At 38.7% G+C, this 23,574-nt stretch overlaps 1 protein-coding gene across 11 annotated transcripts in view; it reads left to right on the top strand.

Annotated features, from left to right (window-relative positions):
• TBC1D1 (TBC1 domain family member 1) overlaps window positions 1-23,574 on the top strand; it is an 86,548-nt gene that overhangs the window by 48,859 nt on the left and 14,115 nt on the right. For 6 of the 11 annotated variants that reach the window (XM_088131182.1, XM_088131181.1, XM_088131179.1 and 3 more), the window contains 7 exons: window positions 657-943; window positions 3,704-3,859; window positions 6,014-6,133; window positions 8,825-8,964; window positions 13,899-14,084; window positions 16,951-17,112; window positions 18,698-18,856. In XM_088131182.1, coding sequence (XP_087987308.1) covers window positions 657-943; window positions 3,704-3,859; window positions 6,014-6,133; window positions 8,825-8,964; window positions 13,899-14,084; window positions 16,951-17,112; window positions 18,698-18,856 — 1,210 coding nt within the window. The remainder of the gene's footprint in view (window positions 1-656; window positions 944-3,703; window positions 3,860-6,013; window positions 6,134-8,824; window positions 8,965-13,898; window positions 14,085-16,950; window positions 17,113-18,697; window positions 18,857-23,574) is intronic. The other 5 variants (XM_088131184.1, XM_088131185.1, XM_088131186.1 and 2 more) reach the window with 5 other exon arrangements.

The raw sequence follows: 23,574 nt of genomic DNA on the forward strand, positions 1-23,574 counted from the left end.
TAATTGTTATATTTTATTTTTAAAGGTCCAAATCACTTTATGATAAATGTGCTAATAAGCTTGAAAAATAGACCTATCTACTGTATGTATATCTGTATAATTTCTCACTTGTGATCTGCAAGAAAATATGGACTTTCTTGCTTAAAGTCTGTTTTGTCCAAGTGTGTTCTTGTTTTAAGAAGGGGATGACCATGAGTCTCCACGGTGCCCTCTTTGACTCATGGTTGACTATGGAATAGAAAGATGTGGTAAGGCCCCGATTGCTTCCGCATTCTGTGTTGTTGACCAAATACGGTTGATTCATCTCCCTTTAGGGGTATTTTTCTACTTTCATGGTGAGTGCCATGGAGACTCATATGCACAAGTTCCCATTGAGCATATTTTTTTTCTTCTTCTGCCAGCTTGTCTGTTGGTCTTCACAGAAGTCCATTATTATCCATAATAACAGAGCTACTATTATAGAAGCACAGTGGGGACATGAATTTGATTGGCCCCCCTTTTACAGTCTACAGAAATCTTTCTGCTTGATTATCTAACCTTATGTATTTGTTCATACGAGGCAACCAGATGATCTACTATTTAACAATAAAACAATTTTAAATACCCTACTGTTAGGTCACACACATTTTGATGGACAATTTTACTTAATTCGACAGGAAACATCTCTCTGTGACCAGGAAAACCACTTTCCCTCAGAGAGCCCTCTAAAATCAAATGGATCAGTGGACAATCTTGACCTTCTCTCAACTGCATCAGAAAGTCCCTCTGCTGAACAGCCTGCCCAATCAGCCTATCAAGGCTTTAGAAGGCGAGCTAACACCCTAAGCCACATGCCATTGGAAAGCCAGGAGTCATCTGAGTCTACTGAAGCGTCTCCGTCAGTTTCACAAAGAAAACTTATGAGGTATCATTCCATGAGCTCAGAGACTCCTCACCAGCAAAAGTAAGATTACGTTTATAGCAGGGGAGAGACATTTGGGGAAAATGTTTTAAGGTATGTCAAGCTTAGGGAAAGGAGAATTCATTCTTGGAATTCCTTTTTTGTCATAACCATAGCATGGACTCTCTGTTTGAAATGCTCCAGTGATGTAACAGTGTCTGCTTTCCATGATGATGTGCTTTACGAATGAAACTTCTAAGTAATCTTTATTAATTGGGCTAGGGAGCAAGCATCTACTCTTTCGTGATTTTGGACATGTCTATTATATTAGTTTCTAGTATTATTATAATTTACATTTATTATAGCGACCCTACTGCAAAAGACTCTGAGTGGCTTACAACATCCAAAATACAATTAAAAACAATTTAAAACAGAGCATAGAAGCCTGGAGAGAAAACTCTGAAACTGCTTAGTGTAAACTGACTCCAATCTTAGATTTATTTATCTGGACTGATATACCTGAGTTATTTGCCTGTGGTATTCTCCATAGGTAATACATGAACCCAAAAGGTAATTGGAGGAATAGGCTTACAAGAAGGAGGAAGTTGATGAATTTATAGTCCAAAATCTTTGGAGGCCGCCAGTGTGATGCACAAAGAGACATGTGATGCAATGTGAGACAGACAGCGAAGAAACTTCTTGATACAAAAAACTGGAAGTATCTTCTCTGCACTAATAGGGATTAGCCCCCTGCCCTTTTTATAACCTAGCAAACTGTGAAACCGTGCTTGGATGGTGTGTGTTTGTTTATACTGACATTCGTCTCATGTTCCTCTGCAGTGTTTTTTCATATCATTGCATGTAGAATCATAATGCAAAATTTATGCAACTGCATCCTTTCTTTAATTATTCTTTCTCCTTCACCTTTCCACATTAGCATGCCCTTCATCTGAAATAAGCTGTGGCTTTGCTGGAAATGCTGCAAAATTGGATGTATGCCAAAGCAAATTTTATTTCTTGCCTCAACGTAATACAAAAAAGAGACACGCCTAGGATGAGTAGTTACTGGTAAAAAGGAACTGAAGAAATGTCACAGCTGAGGCTTCACTGTCCTCCTTTTGAACCTTGTTGCTTGCTTGCTTCTTCTAATACCAGATTTGACCACAACGGTATTTCCAACTAGACAGTGCTTGTTCAGTAAAAGCTGAACTGTTAGTCAGTCTTTGATGTCAGGTTCTCAGATGTGGAGGATCAGTTTCTTGTTTAGAGTATGACGTTGACTTGCTTTGCTTATATGTTCAGAATACAGGAGAATGTTGGGTTTTGTTTTAAACTGTTGAAAGCTCTGGTCCATGTTCTGAACAGCTTGTTTCGAGCACATATTGGAATGGCGAGAGAACGTATGTAGAATTTTACTGTGACCTACAGTGTTATTTGACTTCATCTAGGTCCTGTTAATAGATTAAAGATTCTGGTTAAACAAACATGGCACAACTCAATGTACTGTGTCATGGCTTATTGAATCCTTTGAGACAATTGTCATTGTTTTTGTTAAAAATATATGAGAATCAGCTCACTTAAAGGAATACGTTGAGTCAGATGTTCCAGTCAATGAGATGACAGTCAGGTGTGAGTTTGAGAGTCCCTCCCTTATTAAAAACACACAAACATTTGTTGTCAAAGACTTTGGCCTCCCAATGTATCTAACATCTCTGAATACAAGCCAAGAAACAGAGCTCGTCGCGTGACATTCCCTTCTATTCAGTTTTACATTTGAATTGTAATGGTTTTAAACATCACTGAAGTTTGTTCAGATAACTTCTATGGCTAGCCCCATAGAAGCCTGCTGTCTTCAGCCCCAGGTTCTTCATCTTCTTGGACTCTCCTTTTCCATTTTTTAGTAATGTTTTTTTTTTAATTTTGATGTTTGATGTATTTATATATATTTATGGTTTTAATGTTTCGTGTGAGTCGCCCAGAGTCCCCCATTGGGGGGAGATGGATGGGGGAGAAATTTAATAAATAAAATTAATTAATTAATTAAATAAATAAATAAATAAATAACTGAAGTTGATAAGAACTTGGTCATGCAGTTGGCCGTGCGGTCTGTCACTATTTCATAGGAACTCCTAATGCTTTCATGTCACCTCCTTGACACAAGGAATGTATTCACTGACCATGGCATGCTGCAAACTGTGTTGGACTTCCTTCCTCTGCATCTTGCATCCGCTGTGGTTACCTTTTGAACTCCACTGGTTTGAATGAGCATGGATGCTGTTCAGCATGGAAGGTTAGATATGCAGGATGAGTACGTAGGAGGTTTGGAAAGAAACCGGTCCTGGTATTGTTGATATATTTCAGGCTGTCCTTCCTTTACCCCAGGGTCTTACCAAGCTTTGCAAAGCTGACGCCCTGTTGTACTCTCAAGGGCTGGAAAACAGGCCTCTTTGCCCTCCTTAAAAACTGAGGCTTCTGCCAAGCATGAAAGCTGTAAGGCAATAGTACCTGCTCCGTGTATTGATATATTATGCCTACCAGTCTTCATTCTGACCTTATTAGTAGACACGATCAGAAGATCCTGAGAGGCTAAGATCATAGAAGAAGCAAATGTCAGTAAAAGAGCTTTAATATGCTTCTCGAGGCCACTTTCTATGCTGTTACAAGGCATATAGATCATACTCAAAGTGCTGCAGTATATCTTTTATTTTTGTTCTCAGCCTTTCATGTATCACATCTTTTCTTTTCTTTTCTTTTCTTTTTTCTTTTCTTTTTTCTTTTTTCTCTGCTGGAATCGTCCTTATAAAAACTGAACATACCTGCCAGCAGCTCTAACACTTCTTCCAGTCAGGCATCGTTAGCTGCTGCTGTTGCTCTTCCTCCTCCATCTCGACTTCATTGCTCAGCCTCCTCACCCAACTTTTTAAAACGCATTAGGCATAATTCAAGTGGAGAACAAGGCAGGCATGCCATGCCAAAGAGGTGAGGACAGATATATGGCTTTTGCGTGTCTATGTGGTTGACGGCATATCAGTTCATAAGTATTTATCATTGAAGACATTTGTACATGGCAAAGAGAAGTAATAAATCAACCTGAAACAAATAAATCAACAGTTTCAGGCCCTATTCATGATCCTATCTTGCTACCATGATGTAGTTCTTAGTCATGGGTTAGTTAATTAGCTACATGTAATCTAGGAAGGAATAAAACTTTATATACCTTATTCAAAGTCTCAGGCTGAAGTAAGCATATCTCAGCCAGTTATTATATTATTATATTATTGCATTTATATGTCACCACAACCTGAATTGGCCCTTATCGATTTACATGATGTAGGCAATTAATTTTAACACATAAAATTGAAACAAAAATTAGAAACAATTAAAACAAAATCAAAACCTAAAGATCCAAGTAATGAGTACGAGCTTAACAAATAAAAGTCCCCAAATAAAAGGCTAGAGAGAAGAAAGGTTAGAAACACAGACAAAATTATTGTACTCTGCCCTGCTTCCCTACATTGTCAAGTAGGGTTATAATTCTTCTGAAACCAGTCCTGGCAATGGTTTTTCTCTAAAGTTGTGTGTGTGACAGAGAGAAGGAGAGTTCTGTGTAATACCACGTCAACAAACTTATGGATATCAAACCAAAATGGGTTAGTGGTAGGACAAGTCTGTACTTTCACCTATTTTACACTTCCCACATAATTACAATAGCCCTTTCTAAACTAGATGCCAAACTAGAGGACTACTCTTCCTCCATGTGTGTGCAGTGGGGAGTCTTCCTCTCCATGGAGGCCTCACAACTGAGGATCTGAATTTTCTTGAGTCTTCGGAGGGGGAAATCTTCCATAGATAGAGGAGGCTTTCCACTGCAGATACTCATCCTCTACACCTGGAGGCAGCAAGAGGCAGCTTATGAGCTTCTTCTACTCTGCCATCTTTTAGATCTTTGCTTTCAGTGTTTGTATCTCACATTATTGGGGGCTGATTTCAACAGCATCTTCCTTTGTTACCACATTCTCAGAGAATGTAAGGCTATTCCTACCTCCCCAATTTACAAGGTAATTCTTCTACACTACACTCTCACATTCACCCTTTTGAATACCCGTTTAATAGATTGTATTCCCCCCCCCATCTCAATTTCCTGTCACTTTCCAACTGGTTTGGAATATTAAGAGATATTTGGACTCAATGCACCCCATGCTTTATTTAGCTTATTAACACATTGTTAAACTTCAGCATACAATTCCAGACCTTCGTGAGAAAGATTTTCCCATGTAATATCATATCGTGTGTGTTCAGTGAATCCTCAATTCCCCAAATTGCGATGCAATAGAAGACTACATTTCTGCTGAGATTTACATCCTTTGGGTGACGATGTCCTTGTGCACATAACCGAATTACCCTTTGCATGATTATGTCTTTTACAATTGCCCTTGGAAAGTGGCAAAAAACAAAAAAACAATGGTTGTGAGTCACGTGTTCCTCCTGAGATTTATGAGACCAGCTCAAAAAGTGGTCTCCAGCAGCATCTTCAGGGGGTGTCAAATGTGTCCGTCTGACAGAAGCAGCATCACAAGGACCGCAACGCAAGCCTCGCCCCTTTTGTGCATGCGTCATGATGTCACGTGCACATTTCAGTACAACTTACAACACAATGTAAGCTTCTGTTTTCATCATTTGATCCTTTGTTAATTTGAAATAGGATAAAATGCTAAGATGCTGCACTTAGTTTCATTTTCCACTGTCCGAAGAAGACTGCAGAAAAGAGGCTTCATAACCTTTGCTGAAAATGGAATGAGCCTCCGAGTCAGGGTTTCTCAACCTTGGCTGTTTCAGATGGGTGGACTTCAATTCCCAGAATTCCCCAGCCAGCTGGCTGGGGAATTCTGGGAGTTGAAGTCCACTCATCTGAAACAGCCAAGGTTGAGAAACACTTCTCTAAGCAGTTCCTAAAAAATTATATAGCTGACAATGTTAACTTTTGCTTTGTTTTAATTCCTATGAGTATTACCTTTTTCCTGATTTGATACAGTACTTATTCCTTTGTTGATTTGTTTTCTCTTTTTGTTTGTGTGTTTTACTCATCATGCTAAACTTCCCCCCTTCTGAACTACCCTTTTCAACCACGCTCAGCATCTCCTACCGTTCTGCTCTCCAGAAAAAACTTCACTCTTCCTCTTCTGTGCCAAACTTCTTAAAATTTCTGGCTCCCGTAGATGAAAATAACGCCTCTGACTTTAGGAACTCAACAAGGTAGGGTTCCTTTTCTTTCAGAGGACTTCTGGTTCAGAAAGATTACTTCAGATTTGAGGGTGAAGTTTAAAGTGTTGAAGTTATTGTTGTTCAGGTGAGAAGGAAATGTCTTCAAATTGAGCTCGACTCCATGTTGTTTTCTTGGCATCGGCACAAAACTGGCTTGCAGTTGCTCTCTTCTGAGACTTGGGCTACAGCTGTGAAATTTTGTGGAGGTTTCCTCTTAAAGTGCTAACCATATCTGACCCTGTTCAGCTTTCTCAAAGTTCTGGTTATCATCTATAAAGGTCTATACAGGATGGCCCTGGGATTTATCAGGATCACCTTGCCAAGCATGATTCTGCCCATCTAGTTATCTGAAGAAGGCCTGTGGAGTATCCCACCCCCCACTTGGAAGGTCCATGGGGAGGGGACAAAACACCAAGCCTTCTTGGCAATAGCCCTCACATTTTGGAATACTCTGCTTCAAGAATTATGCCTGGCTTCAACTCTCTTCTTGTTTAAAAAGCCCCTGATGTTGTTTTATTCCAATAGGCCTTTGCCCCAGCAGAATTGTTGGGCGACCATGTTTCTTTTCTGTCTGTTTTGCAGATTAACTTATATTACAGAGAATAAATAAATAAATAAATAAATAAATAAATAAATAAATAAATGCAGTGGAACCTCGGGTTACGAACACTTCTGTTAACAAACTTTTCGGGTTACGACCAGCTCTGGCCACAAAATTTTGCCTCGGTTTGTGAACTCCGCCTCAGGATACACGGCCATTTTCCCTCCCGTGACATGGTCCACGGCCATTTTCCGCCCCTGACACGTGGTCCGCGGCCATTTTTCCGCCCCTGACACGTGGTCCGCGGCCATTTTTCCACCCCTGACATGTGGTCCGCGGCCATTTTTCCATCCCTGACACATGGTCCGCAACCATTTTTCTGCCCCTGACACGTGGTCCGCGGCCATTTTCTGCCCCTGACACGTGGTCATAGGGAGGGGGACTCTCCCTCCAAGCAATAGCCGCCTCCCTGTCCTCCACGCCAGAATGGATTAACAGTAATTACATTGAACCTTATGGGGAAATTTGCTTCGGGTTGCGACCAATTCGGGCTGTGACCAGAATCACGGAACGAATTAAGTTCATAACCCGAGGTACCACTGTAAATGTTTCTGTACCATATCTTTATTATTCATTATTGATATTTGTTATTTATCCATCTAAATAAGACTATATCTTTAATTTCTAAGATTACAGGTCGTCCTCGATTTACGACCACAATTGAGACCGGAACTTCTATTGCTAAGTGTGAGGTTGTTAAGTGAGTTGTGCCTGACTTTACAACCCTTTTTGCCACAGTTGTTAAGTGAATCACCATGGTTGTTAAGCGAATCTGGCTTCTCCCATTGACTTTGCTTGTTGGAAGTCCCCTGGGAAGGTTGCAGTGGCAATCACATGACCCCAGGTCTGCAACCATTGTAAATTCATGCTGGTTGCCAAGTGCCTGAATTTTGATCATGTGACTACGGAGACGCTGCGACAGTCTTAAGTTTGAGGACTGGTTGTGAGACACATTTTTCAGCCCCATCGTAACTTCGAACAATCGTTAAATGAATGGTCGTAAGTTGAGGATTATCTGTATGGACTGATGGTGATAATACACGCTGCAAGTTAATTAACTAGCTTTTGGTTAAGGCTGTTTATGAATAGACATGTAATGTCCATTTAAAACTTCACTTGAAGGAGCTGAACAACATAATTAAGTCTTTAATTTTCATGGGAAAGTATCAAAAGAACACTCACAATTTGGAATCAAACTGTGCTCCAAATTCCTATGAAATTGGGTGCCATTTTTTTCCTTGAAAATGCTTGATGGAGGAAATACCTTAATGATAGGAGAAAATGAGTGTGGAGACTTGATATGAGGGAGGAAGATAGGTTTTCGAAAAGCAGCTACTGAGGAGCCCTGATACTTTGTAAATATAGGTCCACTGCTTTTTCTTCATATTAAACCATGTCAGAGTTAAGTACATTTTTAAAACAGTGTAATTAATATAATGTGTAGTCTGCAGAACAAAAAAAAAAAAAAATAGAGAACTGCAGTGGAAAATTAGGGAGAAGATGGAATAACCTTCACCTGTGAAATAAATTGAGAGCTTCCTGGGTTTAATTGCCAAGATTGGCATTACTATAAATTAGGCCAATATAAGAAATGCACATTATTTGTTAGCATTATTTGATTTCTGGCCAACTTTGCGGAGTCTGGAATAATGTTTAGAAGTGAAAGGAAGGTTACATTATAGCTTTTTCGTCACAGAAATCAGAATACAATTCATAAGCCACAAGACTCTACAAAACAAGAAAGGTTACGGGAGACCCACCCTGTTCAGAGGATTATTACTCAGAATATCCATGAGACCGTGTAAAGCCTTCGCACGGTCACATCTCTATGTCATGAGGTGTAGGGATAACAGCAAACAGCCACAGAATATTATTTCTGAATCCTTTTGACACACTGAATATTTCTGTCAAGAAGCTTACTGACTATTTAAAGAACTACACACAGTAATTTTCTATTTTCATCTTTAATTTGCTGTTGCAGCTTCTTAGAGAATTCATGTATCTGTTTCATCCAAAAACAAAATGTCTTGCAATCATTGCTAAAACAATAAACAAATAAATCCCCTTACTTTTAACTTTAGGGATTACAAATCCAAGTCGAATGAAGCAGATTTTGTCCCCGAAAGTCCGGTGAAGGCTCGACGACATTCTTGGAGGCAGCAGATATTTTTGAGAGTGGCAACACCACAAAAAGGATGTGACCCTTCTGGATGGCATGAAGGTAAAATCCATCCATAGTTGAAGTAATTAGCTTGTCCAATTAATGCTACAAATGACGGCTCAGCTTTCCTTGCAGTCTTCAGTACAACCGAATAACGAAATTACCAATTCCAAAACGCGGAAAATACTGTGTTTTATTTCAAGTTACTCTTGAATCTTGAGTGGATAGGATTGGTTTTAATTGTTTTATTGTTACTGCTGTTTCATATCCCTGCTTGCTGCAATTTCCTTGTGCACCAGGGAAAGGCAATTTTAAAATCACGGGAGGGAGCAGGATATGATTTAGTGACATCACACTTTGAAGATTAGTAAAGGCTTTCCAAATTCTTTTTGTGGTGGAAGAAAGATGGGAATGACCGTGGGAGTGCCTGGGAACAGACCATGGGAATTGCATGAACTGTGTAATTCCCCCCTCCTCATTTATTTTTAACAGAAAGCAGGGTCACAGGTAGGGGCATGGTCAAGAAGGAAACATGTCATATCAGAAGTGATTTGAAGGACAGTTTGGGCTGGAAGTGCCAGATTGCCCTTTGGGCTTAGAGCAGTGTTCCTCAACCTTGGCAACTTTATGATGGGTGGACTTCAACTCCCAGAATTCTCCAGCTAGCATGGCTGGCTGGGAAATTCTGGGAGTTGAAGTCCACCCATCATAAAGTTGCCAAGGTTGAGGAACACTGGCTTAGAGGATCACCAGCATTAATTGATAGCATCAGCATGAAACTTTGGATCGATTGAGATATTTTTGCTAGTTATATCAGACAGCAATATGAAAACTCCCCATGATGGGGGTGGTTTTCTTGGCAAATATCCTGCCTATTTCAACCACTGTCAAGTAGCTTTCAGACACTGGTTATTTAAGTCAGTTTCTACAATGACAGTCAAAGCCGGTCATTTCTTTAGTTTACTATCCATGGATAAATCCTGAGGTACCATCCCATCATGATGGATAAATTACAAGAGTCCAAAAAACAAGTGTGCATTTTGTTACTAATAGTTTCTCTTGAAATGTTTTCACTTTTGTAATCACAGAAACCCCAACCATTTGTAAGTAGGCCCCTTTGACCATCAAGAGGCACACCTGAGGCTCAGTGCGTATAGTTGGGCTAAGTCAGCACGAAAAGTAAATTACTGTTAAATACAGGGTATAATCTAATAAAATAGTCATGTCTGACCGTACGAGCAGCAAAAACAGAACTATAGAATTAGACAACAGATGGAAGGTTAGGAAAGGAGGCTGTGACATTTCTAATGATAATTGTATTTGTCATTTTTTCCATGTTACATCTCAAGTTGCTTTTTCTTTATTCTTTGCCCTTACCACATTCTGAACGCTATGATAAATCATAACTGCATCGTTTTAGAATGGTTCTACATACAAAAATTATTTCCACATATTTATTTGTTTTATTTTTACACCACCCCAAACAACTCTGGGCAGACTACAGAAGGCTTTCTAATCTCCCAACGTACAACATCTGTAACAGGACTATCACGAACGAGGACAGAGGAGAACCCTCCATCCTCACTGGACATTACAATCACCAAAGTTCTGTATAAAAAGAAACATTTTGAGGAGTTTCCTAAAATCCAGGGGCAAGGGGAGAGGGCAAATGTATATCCAGGGGCACTATATTCCAGAAAGTAGGGGCCAATTCTGAAGAAGCGCTTTCTAGCTCACATTTGTCTCACTTCATATGGGGGCAAGATCTTAAGCATTCCCTCTCTAGTTGACCTGACAGGAGGGTCAGAATCATTACAAACGAGGCAATACCTAATGTCATTACCATATAGGGCTTGACAGGCGAGAGCAAACACTCTGAATTCGGCCTGGAAGTATAGTGACCATAGTGTTAATCTGCAGTGATGGGGACTGTTGACCAGCAGTCTACATTCTGCTCCAGTGGTAGTTTCCAGGTTGCCTTCAAAGATAGCCCCACATAGAGTGCATTGAGGTAGTCTAGTCACATAGTGATGTGGGTGGAAGTCACTGTGTGATATGGGTGCGAGTCACTTTCACCAAAATAGTATAATGTGTTTTCCAAGTTTATCAGGAAAGGGATCAAAGTAAAATGATATTGTCATAATGCTTTCATAGAGTATGGCTACTCTTGAAATACCACTGTGTTTTAACAATGTATATTGCTAAAATGGTAAACCAAACAAACTCCTGATTAGAGCACATGACTGTCAGGAAAGGGCTCTTTCTCTTTCTGTTGTATTTTTTTTCACTTTTTTTAAAACCACTTTTTGTGCGTTGTTTTTCTTTTGTTGAGAATGTATGTATTTGCATCATTATTTTTGTGTTTTTATTTATTTGTTTATTTATTTTATTTATTTATTAAATTTGTATGCCGCCCATCTCCCCCAATGGGTGACTCTGGGCGGCTCACAATTAAAACAGAAACCACAACCAATTAAAAATAAATACCACATTAATTAATTAAAATTAATTAATTAAAATTAATTAATTAATTAAAAAGTCAAGCTATAAAGCTAACCCTATATAAAAACTAAAAACATTCAAGATGAATGTTTTGTTCCTTTTCTTTTTTTTCCTGTAATTATTTTAAAAGCAATAGAAAATAAGTGAATAAATAGGAAAGGCCTGATTTGGAGAAGGTAAAATGGAATTTTATTTTCTGTCCTTTTCTTAAAGTATTACAACTAGGGTCTCCAAGTAAAATGAACCAAGGATGACAAAGGAAATGTCCTACTCACCAGGAATGAAAAGAAACACAGAGAAGAGAGATTTTGCTGTTATACCGAAGAGATTGTACAAGTCTCTAAACTCTGAATGCCGGTGGTGGCAGACGGTGGGGAGAATAATAGGGGAGGAAAGTTGGCTTTATGTTTGAAGATTATAAGTCTTTGGACACGCTTGAAAGCCCTCCTTGACTGCACCCTTAAGTGATAAAATGACGTATGGTCTAAAGTTCGTGGACAGAGAAGGAAGAATAAATCTCTGTTAATTGAATTGTATTTAAAAGAAACCTTTGGAAGTTTGTTTGTTGGCTCTCTTCTACAGATCCCTAATTAATACTGCATTATCAGTTCTAACCTTTGTCATCATTTCCTGCTTGGAGCTCGTCTGTCATGACACTGGCACTAGAATCTCTCAGGTTTGAGGTGTGGATGTGTTAGCTTTGTTGCTTCATAAGTAATTATTGTCTTTACGTTCATCCATTTAACATGGTTATAACACAAACATATCAGCTGTAACTGAGAAAAAGATGTTTGTGGAGACATAGGCAGCATTTAAAAGGTTGCCTGTATTTTTGTCATTTGTGTTAATAGTGGGAAGTATTGAATTAGGAAGACTCGGGTTAAGTTCCTTACTCAACCATGACGTGCACTTGGGTGACTTGGGTTTGCTTTGAGGTTGGCAGAAGACAATTGTTGTTTTGGCTTTGGGTTGGCTTCAGGCTGTTGTTGAAAGAATTCCTTTCTTTCAGCCAAACCTAATGCAGTGTTGTTGCAAGGATCGTATGGAAGAGAACCATGCAGCATTGTCTTGTCTTCAGAGGAGAAGAGCAACAAAAACGTGTAATAATGAAATAGCACCAGCATGTATCTTAAGTTTTGTGTAGGTACTCCTTTGCAGCCAAAGCAGGAAGTCGTACTGCTGTTTCATTTTGCTCTTTTCTGTTGCTGATTTTAATTCTGGCCACTGTAGAAGTGTGGGAATGTGGTTGCTTTAACTGGCCAGAGGATCTCGGTGTGTACAGTTTTGGAGCCAATGGATCCAACTTAAGTTTACTTTCCCCCAGTAGAATTCACTGAATTGAGTTTTAGCTGGTGGGGGTCATTTTTTTTTTCACAGTAGAAGTGAGTAACTGCCTGAGGGCACAGCTGTGCAGGAATGCAGATTTTGAGGAGAAAAAAAATAGTATATGTATTCATGACTCAATAGATTTACAGTAAAAAATAATTTGGAGAGGAGGGGAACCATCGATCTTCAATGGGCCAATCCTTCTCCCTGCCTGAAAGCAAAATAGAAGTGGGAAGAAAATGTTGCAAAGTAGATTTCACTGCTTTCAAGTGCTTTCCCCCTGTTAAGATAATGATTTTAACTCAGGAGCAAAGTGAAATTGCAAATACGGTACAAAACTGTTCTCATAAAACGGGAGGCAGAATAAAACATAGAAAGAGTAATAATCTAGGAAAATGGGTTGGAAGTGTCTTATCTGCCACGAGAGAGAATCACGCTATACAATACTGGAGAAAAACATTGGTATAGGTAGACTCCAAAACATCATTTGTGGAGATGAGATGATAATCATGTAGATGTTTTACCTTATACACTAGATGGCACTGTTTATTTTGTTTGTAATTCTACAAAAGTTCTTTGATTATTTAAATTAAATGACATGAACTTGAAACACCAAGTATGGAGAAGTTTGGGTGGTACCATTGATAACAGAATGCCTTGTTCTAGCTGGGATTTTTTGTAGTCAACCTTTTCAGAATTTAGATTTTTACGGAAGAAGGTAGGAGGGAAAAACACAAATGATCATCAAATGTCTGCCATTTACCGCATATCCTGGTTTGTGTGGAGAACATTTTGTTCAGTCTTTTGGATCTAGTCTGCTGAACTGGTTATATTTTTCAGGGACAAATGGAAATGAAGTCTAAACAATTTGTTAAGTTCTGTGTAAGAGCTGGAGTTTGTAGGAAATTTTTAGCAGAGTGATGTATAGCAGCTATGAAGTTCAACATTCAGAAAACTTGTAAAATCTGACATGAAATGAGTAATGTCTTTGCTAAAACATCAGAAGACAAAGGGCCTCGTAAGATTTTCAGTTTTAGGGAAGCAGAAGATTTACTTCTCATTACTCTTCTGATAATTGCTTTCTTAAGGCTAGGATTGATCTAGGAATTCTGACAAATCTCCAATCAAAATAACGTTTCTGAATTTTTCTCTTTTGGTATATTAAGATTATTCTGAATTGGGAGAACTGCCACCCAGATCACCGTTGCAACCCGTTTGTGAAGATGGCCCTTTTGGGGCAGTAAAAGAGGATAGAAAAAAGACACCCAAGGAGCTGCGGGAACTGTGGCAAAAGGCTATTCTGCAGCAGATACTCCTACTTAGGATGGAAAAGGAAAACCAGAAATTGCAAGGTAAATAAATTGCTCTACCAAATATCTCCAGAAAATTCTACATCAGTGACATTTGTGCCAAAGGCAATAAATAAGTAGTCTGAAGGTAGCGTGTTACTCATTGCCTGTTCTGCTTGTTGTCCTTCTTGCTGTACTTTACCCATACTGGGTTTATTTTATCTTAATAGGTACTTTGCTTATTTTATCAATGGTAGCTCTTAAGCCTGGTTCCTGGAAGTGCTGATAAGGAGCTCAGACTCTGTCTCCTTTGAACCCTTCGTCTGGTGGATTCACTTCTTTATGTTCAACGTTATTGTCATTTTAGCATTTCTTACCATCTAATTTAACTTAGTTTTGAAAAGCCCTTCTCTTCAAGCAGTTGTCCTTGGCCCTCGAATCCATCTGAGCGATTTTGTCGTCAAATAGATTTACTGGAAGAAGCCACCAAAAAGTGAGCTTTCTTCTAGTCCAGCTCAGCTTCCAACAACCACATCCATGTTATTGTCTAGGTAACAATACAGAACTGGTTTGTCCCAGTCTGGCTTACGGCCTTGGGATATTTCCTGGTGTCACTCATCCAATACTGTTCACTCTACCTCTTATACATTAGTACTATTTTTATTTTGGTATGAGCTTATACCTGAGTGGAGTACAAATAAACAAGAATAGAAATCACATTGCAATATAAAACAAACTGATAAATAAAAAGCAATCAATTTTACAAATCTTACCTAATCCCAGTGCTACCATAATTTCTCTATATCTTTCTGCCCTTCCAAACTGTCCTTACTTTCACCACATCCATACACCATTTGTACACTTTTGTCCTTTAAACTTCTCATCTCTCTTTTTTTGAGGTTCTCATCAACTCCATCCAACCACATTTTTTAGTCTTTCTCATCCACTCAACCCATTCAGTCTTCCTTCATCTATTGGTTTGCTATTCAATCCACATTCATTCCAAATTATGTGACGGGGCAAAGCATACAGTAAATAGTGCAAGATAAGGCAGCAAGCAAAATTTCTTAACCCTTCTGGAAATCACTGTTGACCTGGCAGGAAATAATTTCCTTCTTCTAAGCTTTTATGACTGTTGGCAAATAGATCCAAGTGACAATAATTACAGCTCTGCACCCCATAATTCAAGTGTCTCATGGCCTTTGCTCAATGAATTTTTATTGCAGATGGGCTATATTAATTGCCATTATAGTTTGCGTAACAAAGAATGGCATTTGTGAGACAATAAGAGGAAACAGCTCTTAATTGTTCATCCCAAGTGGCCAATACTTGAAAACGTCTCTAATACATTAATTTTCAGAAATGTATTTCTTATCATAGAATTTATGTTTGCTAACATTTTCAGCCCCCATAACACACCTGAACATTACCACAAGCATTATTATACATCTGTCTATAAGTACATTAAACAGCTGAGAGGTCATCACACATTTTGGTCTTACTCTTTGTTCTATGTCAGCCATGTACTAAACATTCCATTTATTATTGTGCATTCTTTATTTCCATCATATACCACTTTCATCTCATTCAGCAACCAACCTTCAACTCCATATTAGGACAAAATGTTCCATAATTCTGGTCTATTCATTTTATCATCACCTTTCTCTGAATCATTAAACATACAATAAGCTTTCCTTCTCCCATTCATACTGAAGAGTAAAAATATGCTCTGAACATCCCCTGCCTAGCATAAAGCCACACTGCCCTTCCCAAATGTTGCTAACTGTCACTTGTTGTACCCATTAATCAAAATTCTGCCAATACGTTCTCAGGCCCACCGAAGAGGCAATCCCCCCATTGTCTGTGTGTTCACTTTTGCTACCTTTCCCTTTGCATAAAGGAACATTAATCAAATTCTTCCAATCCTCTACATTTGCAGCTTACCATTTTTAAAACTCTCACAGCATTTATGACTTTTTGTCATTTTTTTTCTTGGACGCTAACATTAATAGTATTGTTTCAGTTCCTCTCTTCAACATACCACTGTTGTTCTCATAAAGTACTCCTTCCAACTTTTGCTCAATTAAGCTTCATCCAAGTCAGATCATCAGTTTCGTACTCCATCCACTTTGCTGGAGGCTCCTTGTTTAGCCCTTTTCATCCACTTGGTTTCCATCAAAATCGTTCAGTGTTTTCTCTGCCTCTTAACCATTCCTTGCTCTCTTTGACTGCTTTCTATGCATGATCTTTTGGTCTTATTGTAGAGCATTATGTGAAATAGTTTTATCATCATCCAATTTTAGATTAATATATTTTCCAGCTCAGAGTAATATACTTAATGCCACTGCCGTTTTCCATATAAAAACAATAAAGCTAAGATTTGAGTATGTACCTGTATTAATATAAATGCAGTAAAGCCCAGTTTTACCGTGCCATCTTTCAAATTACCCATTGTGAAAAATCCAAGAATAGCAGCAAACTGAATGTGAATTGCAATGCGTTCATATTTCTTTATGGTTTGCTTTCTAAAGTTGCTGAAATAGGCTTGCCTTTTGTTTGACTTGGGCATCTCCTTAGGTTTCTGTTGTCAATGAACTGTCTTAAATTGCTTTGCAATAATTAGGGGTGCACAACTGCTTGAAGCTTGTGCTGTAATTTCCAGAGCATGCTGATGGCCAGTAGGCAGGGAGGGGCTCAAATGGAAAAAAATCAGTGAGAATGGATGTGCATGTAGAGTATTTAAGGGGTGAATTTGGAGCTATAAACCTCTGCAAAGCTGAAGGTGTCTTCTAAACCACCACCACCCTGTCAGTCTTCAGGCTAATTTTTTGGATTTCACCCAATCTTGGAGGAGATCTGCAGAAGATTTATTAGTGGCCTTTCACATGTGCACCTGGCTTTAACTTGTTCATCTTTTTTTCCCCTCTAGCTTCTGAAAACGATCTGCTAAACAAGCGTCTGAAGCTTGATTATGAAGAAATCTCCCCATGTCTCAAAGAAGTCATGTCGGTCTGGGAAAAAATGCTGAATACTCCAGGAAGATCAAAGATGAAGTTTGACATGGAAAAAATACATTCTGCTGTTGAGAAAGGTGAGTGTATCTAATTACTGAGGGATGCAGATAGGTACACACTTTGGAAAGTGAATTATCTTTTTAAACAGATGTGGTAATTGATTATAAGAATAGAGTGCAATGTTGAGGAGATACTTCCTGTGCAGCGGCTTGAGCTTTTAGTTGTAATATTATTGGAATAAACTAGAGTTATGATGCTAGTTATAGCCAGAACCATTTAAAGAGCCATTTTCATAAGAATTGTTTCCTGTGATTAGTATAAGAGAACTAGTGTTCCATAGTGGCTAAAAATTGAGCTACAAAACAGAAAGTCCCAAGTCTGAATCTCCTTTACTATTCTATCACAAATCCACGTTGGCCTTATTCCCCACATCTGCAATATAAGGCATAGTCAAGTAGAATTATTTTTCAGAGTAGTTTGACTTCCAACTGAATTATGCACGATTTGGTCTTTTAGGTGCTATTAAAATATTTATGAAGGCAACGATGAACAAAATGAATTATTGGATTAATTATAGGATTTCATTCAATGCCTTGATCTACCTGTCAGCTTATAGATCTTTTTCTAGTCTCCAGATGGATCGCTATGTTTGTTTTTTTAAATCCACATAGGTATTTCACAGATAGTATAAAAACATAATCACTGCCAGTGGTTTTCAACTATGGAAAATATTACTGTTCCAACAGAAGAGAATATTCCTCCTCCTCCTCCTAACTTTCAGTGAACCTCCCTAGGATTCACTTGTGGTTGAACACAGGATTGTAGTCAAAAAAAATTCTGGGTTCTTTTGTTTTTCGTTATGTATGTGGAAAGCTGGATTTGATATTCTCATTTAAACAAGTTATAACCGTGACAATAAAACCAATCTATCTTCTCTCCCCATCTGCCGTAAAATGTGTATGAGTTCGCTTTTCCTACAAGAATTTTATATTTCCCAGGGAGAAACTAGTGATTGTGACCACAAATCAGGAGGAGTCTGGCCACTAATAAATCTTCTGCAGATCTTTTCTGATTAACAAATTTTATTAAAAGTTTTCATGAGTTGCCACTTACATCATCAGATGCATAGAGTGGTTTCATCAGACGCATGGAGTCTCGCCTAATCTAGTTTGGCCTAGGGGGCTGTGCAGAAAAATTATCATTCCTCTGAAAGTGTTTGTGATGTGCCGAGTATTGCTGGGAGAGATTCGTGCTGGTAGAGTATCCATGTAGGACTACAACAGAGATAGATATGTGCTTTCCTTACCCTATGTTATTCTTCTTTTTTTCCACTGGGGTAAATATTCAGGGATCTGGTCCAAAAGAGGAGCATTCCTCTCCGCTCCTTGCTGATGGCCATGAGTTGATAGTCCATTATGAACTGTTCTGAGGGATATTCCAGGAAAAATGAAATTATCCTACTTTTCTCTCCCTTGTTCCTCCCCATTGACCCTGGAAATGGTGTTGCATCGCAGCAGCATTTCACAGTCATTCTGGGAGGGGCACCACATTGTATGCAGTGATTTCTTTTTAAAGCAGGTAGCTTGTAAATACTAATAGTGTGTGTTGGTATCTCGTCTAATTCACTTTTATTCTTTTTTGCTGTTACAATCTTTTGAAAAGGAGTTCCTCGCCAGCAACGGGGAGAGATATGGAAATTTTTAGCAGAGCAGCACCAGCTCAAGCATCCGTTTCCGAATAAACAACAGCCAAAGGATACACCTTATAAAGAACTCTTAAAACAGCTGACTTCCCAACAGCACGCAATTCTGATTGATTTAGGTAAGTCTGCACAGGAATAAATCCGATATTAAACTTGGAGTGTTATGCCTTGCAAAGAAGGGTTATGTTTTTCTTATGACTTGATTATGGTCTGCATGCATTGAAGAAGTGTCTGTGGGAAATGCCATTCAAGCCTTACAATCTTCTATATCTTTAATATCTCAGCTCTCTTTTTTTTTTTTTCATTTTTTTAAAGAAAAGTGAAGAAGGAGTATATAATCCAGGTGGTCTCATGATTACAGAGGAGAATCTAGAAAATATAAACTAGACTTTTCTAAAAGTTCATGAGAGTTTAAATAAGACTTTAGTATTGAAAGCATGAAATGATGGGTCTGTTGCTAATAGGGCTTCATTGCTTCTGATAAATCTGTTAGCCTCCGATGAAACACCTTTACCTATATAACTGAATATGTTGTGAATTTGTTTGCTAGTTTGCTATATAAATTACAGAATATTTGGTTTTAGTCACTTGGTGAGACGAACCTGCAATTCTCCTTTATTAGGTTAAGCCATAAACTCTGTTCCTGACAGACAGTACATTAGATATGTCTGAATGACCTTGTACATGTTGTGTCCCACGTAGTTACTGGTTTCCCTAATGCTGAGGTCTGCCACATAATTTGTGAATCATTTGCAACACACTTTCAAACCAACCCATGATTTTTCCACTTTGTCTTCACTAACAACAAAGCAAGGATGCCTTCAACATAGCGTCTTCGTGCTTGCATGTCTGAGGCTTGCAGAGAGCACTTTCGGTCTACCATTGCTCAGTTTAAATCAGCCAGTAATTGAGCCACTGGGATATTAATGCAATAAATAAATATAAATGAATAAAGAAATGCAAAGAGCACCAACCAATCAGTCTTCACTCATTCTGTTTCCAACTGGCTTATGACACTGAGTACATTTCCCCAGTCCCCTGACGTTTCAGTGTTCTATGCATGAGCAACACCCCTTCTCAAGAGCAGCAGCAAATGAGTTTCTTTGGATACCCTGCTTCCTCCTCCTCCCACCCATATGCTGTTCATGCATTTGTCTACATGTATTTGTGTACATTTTTCTTGTTATTTGCAAAGCATACTTCTTGATAAGCTGCTATGACTGTGGTGGCAAGAGCTGTTTTGAAAAACAAATAAGAAGAAGTACTGAGAAGCCTCAAAAACTTATATTCACCGTGGTGCCTCCCCTGCTTGGACTGTCCCTAGATATTTCCTCAATATTCTATATGTCCCTCATAGAAAACAATTTACCCTGGCCTGAATTGTGGTGTTGTTTATTGGGGCAACAACTGGCAGATAGATAAGTTTCCTATTTGAAAGCCATACTCATTTTTGTTCAGCTATGGAGGTAGGATCTGTTTCATATGTGCTATTAAAATGTGGCAGTCAAGCTTAATATTTCCAATTGTTAACAACATTAATGGCCATTGTGACCAGGAGGCCATTACCCTTCTTTTGGGTGACCACTCTTCGGAAACCTCAGAGAAGTTTGCCAAATTTCTATTGCTAGCTACAGCTCTTAGAAGTGGTTCCTCCCTCATGCTATTAACTGCCAGCTGTTAATTGCTTCAGGGTTTTCTTTAAAAAAATCTTTTATTATATTAATTGTATTCTTGGTCTTTCTCTTGTGTTTGGTCTTGGATCATAAATAAACTTTGATTGGTTTGCCGTGGTGCCAGATTTGCATTGCAGAACACACCCAGTTCTGCAGTGTAGCATCCCAGCAACAACTTTGACCATCCATGGTTTTTCCCCAATAGCAAATATCCCATTGACAAGCTACCAAACTCGGCTTCATAAAATTATAAGGGAGGTGGAAGATTGTGTGGTATAATTGCAGGCTGGCCTTCCGGTGAGAAAACAGATGCCTACAAGCATAAGGTGAATGTGCTAGATCACAAGCTTCATCCATTTCTGAAATAGGGCAGAACATTTCAAAGGGCTTTTTAAGGCTAACAAGGAATTGTGATTTGCATCAGTGCCTTTTCATTGTACAAAAAAGAAGCACATACTGCCCCACTAAGAAGGAGAGAAAAATCACCATCTGGAAGTGCTGTATGATGTTGGTAATTTGGTTATATCTAGTTAGAGCTGCACATCATTTACTTCATTTGGGCTTAATTGTGATGGAACTAGTTTCCAAAAAACTAGTTCCAGGTAATAGTAGTAGCCTTTCTTACACTTCACTTTAGTTGTTCCCCGTAACAGGATAGTCTCCTAAGATTGTAAGATGCTGTTAACATTCGATTAGTATTTCACTACAAAAATCCAAAGATCCACAACACTTTTTGAGTAGAGCTTCTAAAAGTGCCCCCAAATATAGGTGTGTGCATGTGTGTGTGTATATTTGCCAAGACACACCCCAAAACCCATATGTCAAAGTCATTTGTAGTCAGCAGGAAAATACTCTGATCACTCAATAGGTAGATCTTAAACATCTAGAATAAATACAGTGAAGTCTCACCCAAAATTCCAAATGCAATAGTTGGATTGCTAATTGCAGCTGGAAAAATGTATTAACACTGCTTTCGGTGATAGCTCTATTTAGTTTCTCAATATTTTCCTTGTGAAAGAAAGAGCCCATACCTGAAAATGGGAACTCTTTCTCCTTGTATATGTTGCTTGAACATGTCGGCTTCCTCAGTGCCTTTCACCCCTGAATCATCCTAGTTCTGTTGAACTTGAAGGCTTTAAGATCTGATCCAGAGAGTTATAGCTTTCTTAATATTGGATACTTATATTCTCTTTTCTTCCTGTCAGAATTGGCAGAAAAATGCCTAAATTATATCATCAGTTATGATGTAAGTAGGAATTACATCTGCCTTCATCTTCCTTAGCATACCTTTCTTGTTCCAGATTCTTTTCCCTCTCCGCTTCAGTTCATTCTTTCAGAGTGAATTTCTCCTAATGGGGCTCTGCCGAACTGAAGATATAGAACAGGATTGTTCAGTAGGAACAACTCCTACATTCGGCAGGGAGCTAGCCACTGAGCAGCACAAGATGTGCTTTCCATTGGAAAGGAAAGTACACTATATGTGCAGAAACATTAGAGTCCGACAGCCCAGGCAATCAGGAGCCAGTCCCAGAAATTAAATGTAGGCTTCCTTCCTTGTATACCCATGTATGAAGTTCTAATTGCAAGATTTGGCTTCTAGCTTCATTATTTTCATGAAATAAGAGCTCTGATAATACCTAACAAGACTTTGGACTTTGGAGTCCTTGTTGCTCGCTGAGCTTGGTGGTTTGTTGCAGACATTTCATTACCCAACTAGGTAACATCATCAGTGCTGGTGAGTGGAGGGTTTGCTCCCTGTTTATATATAGTATACAGTAGCTTGCCCTGCCAGTGTTGGTGGGGGTGTGGTTTCCTCCTTGGTAGTTACTTGATTAGGACATTGTTTTCTGCTTGTTTGTATGTCTGGTGTTAATCCCTGCTTATCTTGGTGTAAGCTATTGGAAGGGATGTTTTCTGGTCTTTTATGTTTCCTTCTTAGCTTTTTTATTGTCTCTTTTGAATGGTGTGTAAATGTGATTTATTTCTGTATGTGTACTGATGTCTGATTTGTCTGAATGCCAAGCTTCCAGGAATTCCCTAGCGTTTTTAGATTTGGCTTGGTCTAAGATGCTCACAGTTTCCCAGTTGAAACTATAGTTGAATCTGTCCATGTGTTGTGAGATTAAGGAGTTTTCATTGTGTCTTCTGACTGCTAGTTGATGTCCATGGATGTGCTCTGCTAGCCTTCTGCCTGTCTGTCCTACATAGTGGTTGTTACAGTCCTTACTCTGTATGTTGCAGATGATTCCTGTTTTTCCTTCTTGGGCTACTGGGTCTTTTGGCTTGCTTAAGACGTTTTGGAGGGCTTTAGTTGGTTTGTGTGCTATGGTGATGCTGTATGGTTGTAATAGTCGGTTATTTCTGAGATGTTTTTGATGAATGGTAGTGTTATCCTTTTTATAGCTTGTGTTGGTTGTGCTGTAGTGGGTTGAGCGGTCAGGTACTTTTTGATAAAGTTGCATGGGTATACATTTTGTTGGAAGATGTTGGGTGTTCCTCTGATTTGTTGATATATTTGCTCACATCTGTCCATAACTGTGTATGTGTAAGAACATTATGTGTTCTGACCATAACTGTGTATGTATAAGAACATCCTAGAGCAAGCTAAATCCAAAAATGCTAGGGAATCCTGGAAGTTTGACTTGGTTGTATGGCAGCAATGTGGTTATCAAGTTACATTTCATAGATGTTGATAATGCCCATTTTTGGTACTAATAATACCCCAAGTAAAAGTTCTGGAAAGATTGATATGTAATTTAGGAATGAGAGAACTTGTTTGTATAGAACATGGCAAAAGGTTGTCCAGTAGATGATGACATTAGTTGTTACAGACTGTTGCCATTCTTCCTCCTAGTTTCACTCTTGTATTGGTAAAACAGTCATTATCTGATAGATTCCCTGATTTATTTAGACAATAAATGAAGCCAATTGTATGTGTTTGACAATAGCTTTTGAAACACTTCAAATTCTCTACAATTACATTTTATCATGCCAGAACTTTTGTACTCCAAACTGTTATCCATAAAAACTGTTTGCGGACAATTTCTCAGTCTCCACCAAAGGGAAAATAAAAGCAGCTATACAAAGGACTTTCAGATAGAAGGCTTCAATTAGAACAATATTGTATAATTACTCTGTGTTTATCTCTTTAATGGTTTTTCTCC

The sequence above is a fragment of the Python bivittatus genome, unplaced genomic scaffold (assembly GCF_059951505.1).
Source record: "Python bivittatus isolate LINGU-HERP-01145 unplaced genomic scaffold, Pbiv_v1 ctg000970_np1212, whole genome shotgun sequence".
NCBI lineage: Eukaryota > Metazoa > Chordata > Lepidosauria > Squamata > Pythonidae > Python > Python bivittatus.